The 13,596-nt window shown below is 35.8% G+C and overlaps 2 protein-coding genes across 3 annotated transcripts; both read right to left on the bottom strand.

Moving 5' to 3' along the window:
• Nucleotides 1-585: 585 nt before the first annotated feature.
• LOC105779903 (DExH-box ATP-dependent RNA helicase DExH6) lies at nt 586-10,159 on the bottom strand. Its single transcript, XM_012603899.2, has 14 exons — nt 9,882-10,159; nt 9,251-9,341; nt 8,748-9,057; nt 8,535-8,609; nt 8,240-8,284; nt 7,192-7,282; nt 7,031-7,089; nt 6,487-6,618; nt 4,818-4,870; nt 4,191-4,224; nt 3,998-4,087; nt 2,916-3,917; nt 1,485-2,618; nt 586-1,329 (listed from the first exon to the last, which is right to left on the bottom strand). Exons 1-14 carry the CDS (start codon nt 9,964-9,966, stop codon nt 865-867), a joined length of 3,666 nt encoding a protein of 1,221 aa, XP_012459353.1. The 5' UTR covers nt 9,967-10,159; the 3' UTR covers nt 586-864.
• Nucleotides 10,160-11,425: 1,266 nt separating this feature from the next.
• LOC105780389 (oxygen-evolving enhancer protein 2, chloroplastic) lies at nt 11,426-12,905 on the bottom strand. 2 transcript variants are annotated; one of them, XM_052629722.1, is made up of 5 exons: nt 12,564-12,905; nt 12,200-12,432; nt 12,066-12,116; nt 11,617-11,908; nt 11,426-11,510 (listed from the first exon to the last, which is right to left on the bottom strand). In XM_052629722.1, the coding sequence occupies exons 1-4, from the start codon at nt 12,805-12,807 to the stop codon at nt 11,648-11,650; spliced, it is 789 nt and encodes a 262-aa protein (XP_052485682.1). In that variant the 5' UTR covers nt 12,808-12,905; the 3' UTR covers nt 11,426-11,510; nt 11,617-11,647. The 2 variants fall into 2 exon arrangements, with proteins under 2 accessions (XP_052485682.1, XP_012460137.1); XM_012604683.2 differs by lacking the exon at nt 11,426-11,510 and having other exon boundaries at nt 11,534-11,908; nt 12,564-12,904.
• Between the last annotated feature and the right edge of the window lie 691 nt (nt 12,906-13,596).

Below are 13,596 nucleotides of genomic sequence, written 5' to 3'. Positions count from 1 at the left end.
CTAAAAAAAAACCTAACTTCGGTAACCTAAAACCTGAATTATCTCAACACTAGATAGGGAAGAAAAGAAAAGAAAATTGATTAAACAAAATTTTATTGCTCAAATAAAAAACCCAACTCTTTTAATATTTTTCTCTTCACCAGATAGTTGCCGCAGACGTCGGATTCCAGAGGAATACCATTTTTCCATCCGGGCGAGATGCTTGTCGCACAACCCTTTGATGATGGTAAACTCAACTAAGGAATCAATTTTACCCACCGTAAATACGAAAAGATGCCGTGCATATTAAAGCCTCCATTCAAAGTGCAGTAAAAAAAATTTTAAAAAATTCGAGAATTAAAAATATATATATATTTAAACCATGCTTGTGGAATTAAAATACTCCACTTGCAATGTAGCAAATACAAAAAATAAAAAAATAACATTAACTGTTAATGATGAAACTCAAACTTAATCCAAAAGTTTCATATTATATCTGTTAAAAGAATCTAACAAATCTAAATTTTGAATATTAACATCTGCAATTTTTCCTCATCTCTCAAACTACAACCTCTTTAAAAATAGTAACAACAACAACAACAACAATAATAATAAAGATCTTTTCCATTAATTTAGCAGAGGAAAATATTAATTATGCAAAAAAAAGGTCACATAAAACAGCTAAGTGGCTGCCATAGGTTAGTAGTATAATATTCCCTAGTTCATGTAAGTATCGACTCTTATATGTCAGCCTGTAGCATAGATAATGATTCTCAACCCTCTAGGTTACTTCAATGGAAATGCAAAACCTTCAAAACTATGAGCATAATCCACCATCCACTTCCTCTTCTAGTTGATAAAATATGTTTTATACTACCTTCACGGTCAAGATATAGACCTCTTCCCGCGTTGTCGCTTGCAAGAATCGTCTCCAGAACCCTGTGATTTAGACGCACCTGAACCGGAAGCAACTGACGTAGGGTCCTGCAACGCAGCTTGATCTAAGCTCATTCCAGCTGACATTACAGGTGCCTGTTGGTTGTAACTCATGGACTCAACTCCATTTGTTACAGCCCCTACTGCAGGGCCCTTAACACCTTTCTGGAAACTTGAACAGCTGAATGGGCTTCGGTTCAAAAGTGACAAAAGGAACCTACTTGGATTGGGACTTGTATCTTTCATCACTGGCATAGATTTGTTGATATCAGTAGAACGCACCCTCGAAGTCAGTGAATCTACAGATTCTGCTGGCGTTGGGATGCCTGATAACCCATCATAAGATAGAATCCAAGCTATTGCATATACAGACGCCCCGAGAACAGGAGGAAGAACTTCGTGTGGATGCATTACCTGGAAAAGTCGAGAAGAATATAACAAGAAAATGAGCACGTTTTATGGCTGAACAAGTTAAAATGATACTATTGATCAAAGAAAACAGGGACGGGGAAGGTGGGCAATGTGTATTTTAGCTCTTATGTATGTACGCAGTCAATGGAAATGCCTACCTTGAATAAGATTGCTGCCAATAATCGTTCTCTCAAGCAGTAAATTTGAGCAACATCAAGGGCTGTTGATCTGAATGATAGCCAGCGATCAACAACCACCATAACAGAATTATCGGGAGAGGACATGACCTTATCTTCTTTTCCACCTGACTTACTAACAGCCAACTTTTCATCTCCATCAGTGTTGCATGCATCACCATCACCATCATCACTTCCATCATCATCATCATCATCACCATCACCATCAGCCCCATCATCATCTTCATCTTCATCATAAACAATGCCTTTTATAGGAGCCACTGCAATCTCTGTTGCAAGAAATAACAATGGAAATGGCCCAACAACAGTACAGTTCCTTATGAACATACCCCCATCCCCACGTGTTATTTCATCATACATAATCAAGGGGCAATCTTCGGGTTTCTTGGGTACTAACTTTGAATTAACAGAGCGAGTGTGTAACCGAACTTTACTGCCATTGGCAGCCTCTATAATTAATCGTTTACCCTGTTTTACAGGGAGTATCCTCCCCACCATTGGATACAAACCAGCCACAAGGACTGCATGGAGTATTCCAGGGTGATTTGCATTTAGACTACAACTTGAGACATCATCTGGAATAAACCCATGCCGTATTAGTTCACCCTGGAGCTGCTTACGCATGCCAAACAGCAAGTTCATGGTGCTTGATGAGACAAAGTATTGTGAACAAAAACGTCGCTCTAGACCCTTTCTTTTAGCATTCTTCCAGCACTCAAACGCAGCTATGAGTGCCAGCTGATCACTTTGCCCACCATACAGAGACGCAAGCTCATGCCTGGCAGCGGCAGCCTTCTGCTTTTCATTTGGTCGCATGGGAAGGACAAATGGATCCTTGAAGTCTGATGCACATGCTAGTGTCAATGCCGGATCAAGGCAATTCATCAATATGGCAAAGAAAAGCATCCTGCATGTCAATGGATGAACAGGAAGATAACCAAGCTTCTCTCCAAGTTCTGTCAGTTCCTCATCTTGCGTGAAAGCCCCAATATCTTGAAGGACTCTAAGTGCATTATGTACAGTTTCAGAAACAGGAGGGTCCAATGTCTTTCGCAAGAAATCCTCTACTTTGCAAGCTGGGTCAAGCAATTTCACCTGCCAGTGCAAATAGAATCATGCACAAACTGTTACATTTCAATTCTTTTTCAAAGAAAGTAACACCTCTTCCCCCATCCCTGCAAAGCCCTTTTTGTAAAATAAGCAAAACCACACTTGGGAGAGAAAAAAGAGGCACAGCCTACTACATTGACGGTATCACAATATTAGTAAATAAATGTAAAAGAAAGGAGATGAACATGGTTTATGACAGGAAAACTTCTGTAGCAGATATCCCCCCATCTTCAGTGAGAGAGACAGAGAGACCTAACAAGCACAAAGCAGAACATACATTACCTGTAAACAGAGCTCTTCAATTGGCATTCTCTTAATTTCTGGAACTTGAAAGTCAAGCATAGAAGCTGCTCGAAGTTTTGAATAAAGATGATAACAAATTCCAGGTTGACATCGACCAGCTCGCCCCTCTCTCTGCTTAGCATTTGCTTTGGAGACCCATGAAGACTGAAGGGTTGATACATTATTATATGGATCATAGTTTTTCTCTTTCATTCTACCACTATCTATAACATAGACAACATCATCGATTGTAACGGAACTTTCGGCAACATTGGTTGAAAGAACGATTTTGCGGCAGCCCAAAGGTGGACGATTAAAGACCTTCTTTTGATCAGCAGATGGAACCATTGAATGCAAAGGTATTATAATAAATCTGGAAGAATCTTTAAAAAAGGGGTTGGCGAGCAATTTCTCTTTCATTCTATTTATATCCTCCCACCCAGGAAGGAAAACAAGGATGGCTCCTTCATTTGAACCAATACATATCTTTCTTAGTAATTGTTCAATAAGAACAACATCAATGATTTCTGGATTACCTGATGCTATATACTTTTCGAGTAAGTGCTGTCCCCCAATATTTTTTTGGGAACTTTCAATATGATTTTTAATTATTTCAGCAGCTTCCTGCTGGTTTTCCTGCTCAGCCCAATCCAAAGCACTCTTCCCGTCCTTGGAGATTAGACTGCAGTCTACACCAAACGAGAGGAGCATGCAAACTTCCTCCACTCTACCCTTTCCAGCAAACACCATTAGTGGCGTTAGTCCAGTCAAAGAATGCTGGTAATTATGAACCTTTGACCCTCCTTCAACAGAAATCAAATCTAAAAGTGGATCAAAGTCATCACTTGACCAAGCCAAATTAATAGCTTCATCTAATGCGATCTTATCTTCTTCAGTTAATTCTGGGTCTTCATCCTGGTCACTTGCATTAGCTGCAATAAGATGATTATCGTCTGTGGATTTCAGGATAGAAAGCACATCCTCCAAATAGAAACTTCTTACCTGAATTAAGAATATCAAGAAAATTATGATGTGATCCAAACAAAAATATAAATGACAAAAAATCAGTGATAGAATTTTACAGGATATGTAAACCCAGGAACACGGATAATTGGGCAACCACCAAAATATTGTGAAAACCGTTCAGAATCAAGAGTAGCACTCATCAGTACCTATTATATCATACAACAAAAGAGGAAATACTAACTAATTTTCCATCAAGATTTTAAAATAAAATTGGAGCAATATTATGAACGCATGAGGTGAAGAACTAACCACCCGTAGATGAGGGTACGAAGGAAGTATATCCCTGCAAATTGACAAAGAGAAAATTAAAATGTCAAACATTCTATTCAACTATTATCTTCCATAGCTCCATCTTCAAAGACAACATGCCCCTAGGGAAGAAAATAATTAACACGAGGGTATAAATTGAATTTGACTCGACCAATAACTTTAGCTGCTGGAGCTCGATATTGGCTCAATAATGACCGAACCAAATTTGGAGTTTTTTTCAAACCTAACTCGAGTAGGTTGCGAGTATAATTGTCTCACTTTCTCTTTACCATATTAGATATTCTCAAGAATTTATGGAGTCTATACGACCATCCCTTGGGATATATTGCCAAGGGGATAACCTACGATTTTCAGGGTTGTTCTGACTCAAAACAGGCAGCTATGTGACTAGTGGTGAGGCCCAGAGAGTATGGATATGACTGCCACACCATATACAATATACCAAATTGCTTAAAGAAACATTGCAAAAATGGTAAACCCTAAACCATTTTAAGCCTTAAATTTAGACTCATATGATATAAAACTTGATGTTAGTAAAAGCAAGCAAACAAGGTTGGCCAAAAATGCAAACAAAGAAGGTGAAATTTTGAATCACAGTACATGTACCTGATAATTGCCAACATGAAATCACAGAAGCAGTCCCTTTCATGAATTTCATCCTACAAATTTCAGAAATTATCAACTACAACTGTAGGCCATAATAAACATAAACAAATGTGCATGCACAAATGAGAAAAATAATATATATGTATATACAGCTTTGAGAAGAAAATAAATATGGATTTAGATTTATCTGAAAAACAAGAGTTCCCCAAGAAAATTACAAGCACAAGAACCCCATCACCCATCTAAACCAAATAAAAATATTCCAAGGTTTTCGGACTGAACCAGTCCAAGGAACTAATTGCCAAATAAATCTTTCTTGCCTGAAAGGGCCAGTATATGCCCAGCATCCACCTTATTATTAAATTCTCCTGGTATTGCTGGCTTAGTAATCAATTTTCAAACTGGTCATCCTAGCTAGTCAGATGCAGAAATAGAGAACCTTTTCCAGTTCTCAAACTCAAACACTAATCTGTCCTTTTTCTGCGGAACACTCCTGGGAGAAGAAAATCTTAGGTTGGGAGTCAAGAACCAAAGGGAAAATAGCAACAACAAGCCAACCAACATGGTGCCTATCATGATCCATAAAATTCCTAGGAGTAGATAAAAGGAGGGTAGGATACAATTTTTAAACAAGTACATATGGCAAGCAAAGACCCAAAAGCCTTTATATCTTAATTAACATCACGGAGAGAACAAAAGGAGAAAACAATGGCACAGTTCTTCACTGACATTGGACTAAAGCCAAAAGCTGAGAGGAGCTAGTGCAGCCTCTAAAAATTTCAAGAGGAAAGAACAGTAATCCATAGAGGGGTTCAGAACTTCGGATCAGTGGAGGTAAATAGACTTGTTAGAAAATGTTTTAGTTTCAGTTTTATAGAACAACAAATACTTCTTGTGGTATCACCATAAGAAAATTGTTTTCATATAGAAACACCTATACTTGGAACTGCCTTTCCTCTCTCTTTTCTTCTCTTTCTTCAGATTTCCATGCAAATGTAATTGAACCACACTTAAAATGGAAAAACCACTAACAGCCCATTCCATTCATTTTCAGTCTTTTACCCAATAACCACTTAGCTTTTTCTAGATAAACCCTTCTACAAGTAAATACTGAAGGAGGGCAACAATTATATTTCATTAGCATATAGAGTGAGAAATAGAAGTCAGATTTTTGTGGAAACAGTAAGCATTTTATAGATAAACCCAAGAAGTTTCCAGGATTTTAGCAGGGGCAATTGGTCCTACTACTCTACATCCCTATTCTAGTATAAGTCCATTCCTAGCCAAGGATGCAAGCAATATAAGTGGGGAAGTTAGTCTCAGTATCCTATATCCCTATCCCAACATGCATCATCCCTATCAAATGATGTTGGCAATACAACTTTAAAACAGTCAGTCCTAATATGAAATGTGGAATGAAACAATGTCAATGTAGAATCTGGTAAGCACCTCGGCCACATTAATATGAACAGCTATTAAATCTAAGCATGTTAATAAATAGGTTCAAGAAAAATCCTGAGTTTATGTTGAAGTATATAATCTCCCCAGGCCATATTAACATATTCCCCCTAATTTTTTCTGAATTTTACCAAAGAAAGAAAGCTGTTTTTAATCATCTGAATATGAAATTTAAGAAAATTTACAAGCAAAACAAGAGTAAATTAAATACCATAATAATGTGAGTCATGTCAGAGATGTCTTCTCTCTTTGATCTACTGTTTGCAACCAGCACTCTCAATAATACCCCATTCGTGCAGAAGACGATTGATGAGTGTCGACCGCCTTTACTTTCCAAGCGAATCTTCATAAAAGATCATAACCTTTAGCAAGGTGGTATAAACTTAAAGCTTTTCCATTAAAAAGCCAAGAAAAATCAAACACTCATTAGCATGTTAGCTAAATGCAGCATTTCCACCTAACCGAGAAAACAATAAACTGCTGGATAAATGGCAAGGAGCCACACTGAAAAATATACATAGTAGCAAGAACTGCAGATACTTTTTAATTCCTTCAGTAGTTAAAGAACTGTGAAAGTTCGAACAAATGGTTCTAGTTCTATGCCTTTGGTAAGACTACCTCTAATACATTACCCATCCTCATGTGGTTAAAATGCAGTGAGAAGAAAGCAGTAATTTCTCTTAAAATGCCATTTATTTTAACAAGTAAGATTCGCATCACACTTGCATATTTAAAAAAAAGTTTAGTAACAGTACCTTGTATCCAACATTTTCTCCAACACTTTCCCCTCTTTCATTAGCAATTCTCTCAGCCACTAGTAAATAAAGAAAAGAGCAACCATATGAAGTTTTGCAAACCATAAAAGCAGGGGAAAAAAAAGTAGAACAAGGAATACACAGGCCTAACTTATCCACACCTGATGTAGCTGATATACGCCGAGGCTGAGTACACAGTATTTTACAGGCCTCACCTTTCCCCCACATATAGTCCAAAAGAAATTGTGGAACCTGGCCCAGATGCACTGGCAATATAAGTCACAAACCCGAAAACAAAAGAATCCTTACATCATGAACTTCAAGGAACAGTGAACTAAGTTCCTCAGCCTTGGGTATAATTTGAATCGTACACTAATAATTCTGATAAATTTTGAGGTAGCAGTACTTCTATAAAAGCAACTGGTTCTTGATATTATTCTTTTAAGAAAATAATTGTCATACCTGACTTCTGGCTTGATTTAATTATATATGTTTAATCATTTATAATATAAATTCATTTTTTTAAATATTGTATATGCTCTCTCTTAGACACAATTATAATATAAATTCAGTTCATCAGCTTTAAGCAGAACTTCACTTATCTTGGTATTCATGAACTCTACTTTCAATTGATTGTATCCATAGAGAGAAAGCCAGAATTAGATTCTGATTCTTAAAAGAAGGTATTATTTGAAGTACTAACATAAGATCAGAAGAAGACAACTAAAGAAAAGCCTTCACAGATCCCAGCTACCAACTTTCTACTAAGAATCCTATAAGTAACATAACACAAAATGCAGTAAATTAGCATCCATTCCCGACTTAGAGTTTGAGAAGCTGCACATAGATGAGAATTTAAGAGTCATTTCGGAAACAAGATAAAGAGCCTCTGAGTTAGACAACCAAAAACTTGCAGATTCAGTTTGCAGCAATAGCAACCCTTTATTGTTGCATAAAGGATTAGAATATTTCAAGGACAGTTTCAGCTGCATCAAAAGCCTTAAAACCTGCTCATTTTAATTTCATAGGATTAAATAGGATTTCATTAGAATTATCAATTATAGCCCATCAAGCATCATGTGATATACATTTCTTCTCTGTCCGTGTAGACTAATCAAGAAGGGAAAATGATGGGCAGGGGCACTTCGAAAACAGATAGTTCAAAAAGTTCTATTAAATATACCCAAAAAAGAAAAGATAAAAGAATACCTGTGTTGTCTTGCCACACCCAGTCTCGCCAGAAATGAGGATAATCTACATTGGAATTTGGAAGAAAAAATAAGTATAACAATATGAAATAATCCCAACCATCCAACTGTAACTCAAAGAGAACAGGAAAATATGGACTTCTCATTGGGAAATAACAACCCATTGAATTGAGACAAAGCAGAAATAATTGAGAATACCAATATAAATAACTCTGTATTACTACTATATTCTGAATCTGTGCACCAGGCACAGACACACATCTTAAAAAAAAAATACGTAGAAGACAAAAGGCAACCTGGTGACATTCTACTGCAGATGTAATGGCATCCCTAAACCCAGAAATTGGAAGCTTTGACCTCTCTTCATCAATCTGCATTCATGATGTCAGAAAACCTTCTCTCATAAACTAATTTAGAGAAACTACAAAATCCCCCCTTATGCATAAGAATTGAGTGAAAAAATAAGTAGCATCCAGCCAAAGTTTCTAAGCCAGCTTGTAAGGAAGAACCTGTCTCATGTTTGGATGCTTCTCTCTCTTAGATGCAAGTGTTTTAACCTTCTTTGCAATCTCCGCAGCATTCATCAATGGCTTCGAGAAAATATCATCTTTCTTTCTTCGTATTTTAGCAGATTTTCCGCTATATTTTCCAATTACCTTCTCTTCAAGCTCTCCATCATCTGGTGGATAATATGCAAATAAGTCCTGCAAAACCAATTTTGTCCCCTCCGAAAATGACACGTTAGTTGGATTCTTCTCTGTCATACTGCTGGCTTTCTCTTTGATTTTATAGACAGAGACACATCTCTGGCTCCCACGCCTGAAAACAAAATTCAGGCTCTTAAGAAACCAAACTGGAAAACTCAATTGCTAAACCACATAAAAGAAAATAAAGCAGTGAGTATCTATTCCACAATTAAGAAGGAATACATCAAAATAGTAACATTATTTAACATTTTCTAACTTAATATTATTAATATCAGTGAAGCATGAAACCAGCAATTAACACTTACCCTTTACTTTTGGATTTCATACCCATTTTCCGGCATGCCTTGTGCACCACTGCGCGTTCTTTGTTAGTAAGGTTGGATTCAAAGGTATACACTACATACAGCATCGAAAATTCAATAAGCTAATATAAAAACTTAACCACAAGAAAAATACTAAAATGAATGTTTAATGCATAAGAAGCAAATAGCATTCTTCAATATCATTCTAGCCATTGTAATCCAATTAATCACCAAAACATCATTTTTTTTTTTTAAAAAACGAGAATTGTCGGATTCAGTAAATATATCAACACAAACATGCAAACAAGGCAGAACTTTCTCCAATTCTCAACATTGAGACAAAATTCGGTTTGCTAGCATTAAATTACAGCATTCCCAAAAACAAGTAAATTTTATTGCAGTAGCAACAAACCACGTCTTGCAATTTTGAAGAACACATTTTCAAAGAGATGAACAACCTATCACATTAGCTTGAAAAACAACCAACCTCCCCCCCCCCTCCCACGCACACACACTCAATAACTATAGTATTAAGAAGCCCTAAATAAAACTATGATAAAAAAATCCAGTATTCCCAATGCATTTAATCTTCAAAATAGAAAATTTAAACGAGATTTTAATAATAATAAAAAACCTTCATCTTCTGATTCACGAAATTTCTCAAGTATGTTGTTTAATCGGATAACGGCGATTTCAGCTAAGGGGTTCTTCTTTCCCATTGATTGGGGTTTGTATTTGGTTTTCCAAATGCAGAGTAAAAGAAAAGCAGGGTAAAACAAAAACCAGAAAAGAAGGAAAGCAGGAAAAGAAAGAGACGTAGGGGAAGAGGCGCCTATCCTGTCTCTTAATTGCTGCTTTCGGGTTTAGGTTTCACTCCTTTAACTTCAAACCTTCTATTACATTACCACCGCTTTACTCCCTCCCAATTATTATTTTAATATTTTTATATCTTCCTTGATAATTAAATCGAGTCTTAGCTCTATTATTATGGGTATTTCTATTAAGGTAAGAAGACGTGTATTTGAATGCGGTAAAAATTTATGAGTTAAAGAAGAAATTATAAATATTTGTAAGTATTATCTTAAAATAACACAAAAAATATAAATAAGTAAATATTAAATGTACTCCAATTAGTTTTCGATGTAGATATTGTTTTATAGTAAGTTTAAATGTGACGTTTCATTAAACATGTTAATAAGACATTATTTTGGCAAAAGAAAATTTCAATTATCAATCAAGCTGGTGTATTTAAGATGTTTAAGGTTTTAGGTTCAATCTCATCATATACATGTTTTATTTCTATTTAAATTTTTATAAAGATAAGTTAGTTTCATTACACATCATCAAATTATGACCGTCATTTTAAATTAGCCTCCAAACTTTAAAATGTTCTAATTACATCCTAAATTATTAATATTCTATCAATTAGGTCATCTCATTCTTAAAATTGATAAAATGATACATGAAATCTTATATAGCTAAATTTAAAATGAATAAATAGAACATTATCGTGTAACTTTTAAAAATAAAACTAAAAATAAAGTAAAACTGAAAAAATAGTGAACGATAAAACTTATGTAAAAGTTTCAAAATCTTAAAATTACGATTTTTAAAATATCTATTTTACAATATTCATTTTCTTAAACTTTTCATTTTAAATTATGTCACATAAGCTCTAACGTGCCATTTAACAATTAAATTAATAATTTTAATAACAAAATAACCTAACGATATAGCATCGATAGTTTAAGGATGTAATTAGAATGTTTTGAAGTTTAGGGACCAATTTGGAACGAGGGTCATAAATTAGGGATGTTTGATGCAATTAACTCTATATATGAAAATAAAAAATACCCTTAATAATATTTCTTAATTGCATAAAGTTGGATTTTTTTGGTATTTTCACCGATAGAATTTGATATTGAATTAGTTATAATATTTTTTAATTATATCTTATAAAATAATTTATAAATAACGCTTATAATTATTCATAGCCTCTTTTCAACCCATAAATAAGAGGATAATATGCTTCAGTGCACTCAAATCCACATACTCCCATTAACAACAATGTCTATACCAATCAAATTAAAATCGCAACCATATATTTTTAAACCGAAGTTGCCTTCAATCAATTTATGTAATTACTTTTTTTCTAGTAAACAAAAAAAAACCTTAATATTAATAATTAAAATCAAAACATGAGGCATTATTTTGAGAATGATTGGTCCGACCAGAAGTTAATATTCAACATCCACAAGTTTCCCTGTTAAAGACAAAAAGAAGAAATAAAGACGAGAAGGTTTGGACGATAAAATAGCCAGCAAATTCAAATCCAACAAAATCATAACTCGTAAATTAATAAGATTTACATAAAATCCCTCTTCCATGTTTAAGCTTTGTTTAAGCAACACTGAAGGAACTAGCAGCACTCTCCACAAACTTTCTAGCTCCCTTGAACCACCTCTTGTCCCCAGCTTGTGCCTTGCAAATGTAAAGCTTGCCGTTGTTGACGGTGGCTGTTATTAGCTGGTGCTTCCCACCTTCGTCTCCGTCGGCGGTTCTTGTCAACACTGACAAGAAGTAGTACGGCTTCCCGCCGACTGTTGAACTTGAACTCTCCAATATGTTTGCGGTCGCCACCGCACCGGAGTCAAAACCACCCTGCATATGCGCGCGCGCACACACATGTATGTACTCAAACCACGTATGTAAATGGTTGCTTTAAATTCGAAAAACAAGGGAATGGGAGGTACCAAAAATGAAGTCTATGATAGCTATTACATATGTTATATATTATATGCATCTGTTAGTGAATCACCTCAGAATCGGTTTTACCAAAGTAAGCTTGTTTTCCAAGAAGATAATCCACCTGCAAAGATTCAATGAGAAGCAAATGGATGAGCAAAGATTAAATATTGATAAAATATTTAAGCTGGTGGGAAAATGGAATACCGAAGAGAGGAACTCCTCAGGGGAACCGTAGTCGGTGATGGACTTCTTGTCGGTGGGAGTGATCATGACGCTCAAATTGCTGGTGGTGTCGAAGTTGTCCTCATACCTCAGCACTTGACCTGGGAACTCCACCTCTTTGCTTGGGTTCCATTTCGATGGTATCGACAGCTTGAATCCATCCCCATTGTATGGCATGAATTCTGTGTCTGTTTTTGGCTTTCCAAATACATTTGCTGCATCCAAATCAACCCATTCATTTTCATTCACTTAATTAATATCATTATCTCTTCATGCTAGCTAGGGTTCATGAGGCCTAAACGTACGGCTGATAAAGAACAAGAAAAAGAAAAAGGAAGATAATTACCAGCTTCACCATAGGCAGCATCAGCAGGAGAAACCTTAGAGCCAACAGCGGCAGCACCAATGAGTACAGTGAGAGCCAACCTACGGGACACAAGGCTTCCATCATCTTCCTGCTTCTGAGCCTTGCACACCACCTGCTGGTTAGGCTTCATGTTTGAAACCTGGCGCAGCGACGGCGATAATGATGATGATCTGCCATTGGTGGTGAGTGCGTGGTGGTGCAAGAAACATGCGGCGGAAGCCATGGTTGCGACTAGTGCTAGTGCTAATGCTAATGCTCTCTAGGCTGGTTGGAAAAAATAAAATGAGTGTGAGAGGATTTGGATGTTTTAGATATGTGAAGGGAATTGGGGGTAGTGTGTGTCTGGATATTGGATGAGGAAGGAGGATTGGATCATGGATGTCGGGATAAGGCTGTTGAGGCTCTTATTCGTGCCACGTCACCTTTCTAACTCTTCCCTATGTCCACGTCAGATTTCATTTTGAATGGTTATGAACCAACACATACGACTATAATAATTTATATATATGTTTTATTTTTTTATTTAATAAAATATTTTTATTTCATGTTAACGCAAGTAATTACTACCTAAATTAGTCTTATATGTCGGGGAAAAGTGGTTAAATAGTTTGGATTTTTAAATATTTAGGGAAATATGTTATTTTTAGAAAGTGTCCTGAAACTTCGTCTAATTGGGTGAGCTTTTTGTTGACATGTCAGAGGAAGCGCGTCCATTGAACTCATTTTCTTTGGAATTTTCAAAAAACATTTCCAGTTAGGTGTACTTTCCTTGACATGTCAGCAAAAGCTAGACGCGCTTTCACATACTTTCTCCAAAAACAACTAATTTCTCAAAATTTTCAAAAAAATCAACCTATATGGCCAATTAACAAACTTTACTAACACTTTTAGCTAATTTAACCATAATTACTATTAAAAATAACTAAAATATACTAAATACTAAATATTAAGAAGAGTTGCGCTTAGTAGTAGACGCATTACATTTTCAATAAAAGACGTAGGTTTGAAAAAG

The sequence above is a fragment of the Gossypium raimondii genome, chromosome 4 (assembly GCF_025698545.1).
Source record: "Gossypium raimondii isolate GPD5lz chromosome 4, ASM2569854v1, whole genome shotgun sequence".
NCBI lineage: Eukaryota > Viridiplantae > Streptophyta > Magnoliopsida > Malvales > Malvaceae > Gossypium > Gossypium raimondii.
Note: the sequence above shows the minus strand (reverse complement) of the source record. Positions and strands in the feature narration are given on the sequence as shown.

Bases quoted from the DNA above. Each gene is read 5' to 3' on its own strand.
- LOC105780389 (XM_052629722.1), bottom strand. From the start codon at position 12,807: ATGGCTTCCGCCGCATGTTTCTTGCACCACCACGCACTCACCACCAAT. The intron at 12,117-12,199 runs GTATTCCATTTT...GAATCTTTGCAG, and splicing joins CTGAGGAGTTCCTCTCTTCG to GTGGATTATCTTCTTGGAAA. The intron at 11,909-12,065 runs GTGATTCACTAA...GCGCATATGCAG, and splicing joins TTGGTAAAACCGATTCTGAG to GGTGGTTTTGACTCCGGTGC.
- LOC105779903 (XM_012603899.2), bottom strand. From the start codon at position 9,966: ATGGGAAAGAAGAACCCCTTAGCTGAAATCGCCGTTATCCGATTAAAC. The intron at 8,285-8,534 runs GTTGCCTTTTGT...ATTCCAATGTAG, and splicing joins CTGCAGTAGAATGTCACCAG to ATTATCCTCATTTCTGGCGA. The intron at 4,871-6,486 runs GTATTTAATTTA...TGAAATTTGTAG, and splicing joins ACATGACTCACATTATTATG to GATGAAATTCATGAAAGGGA.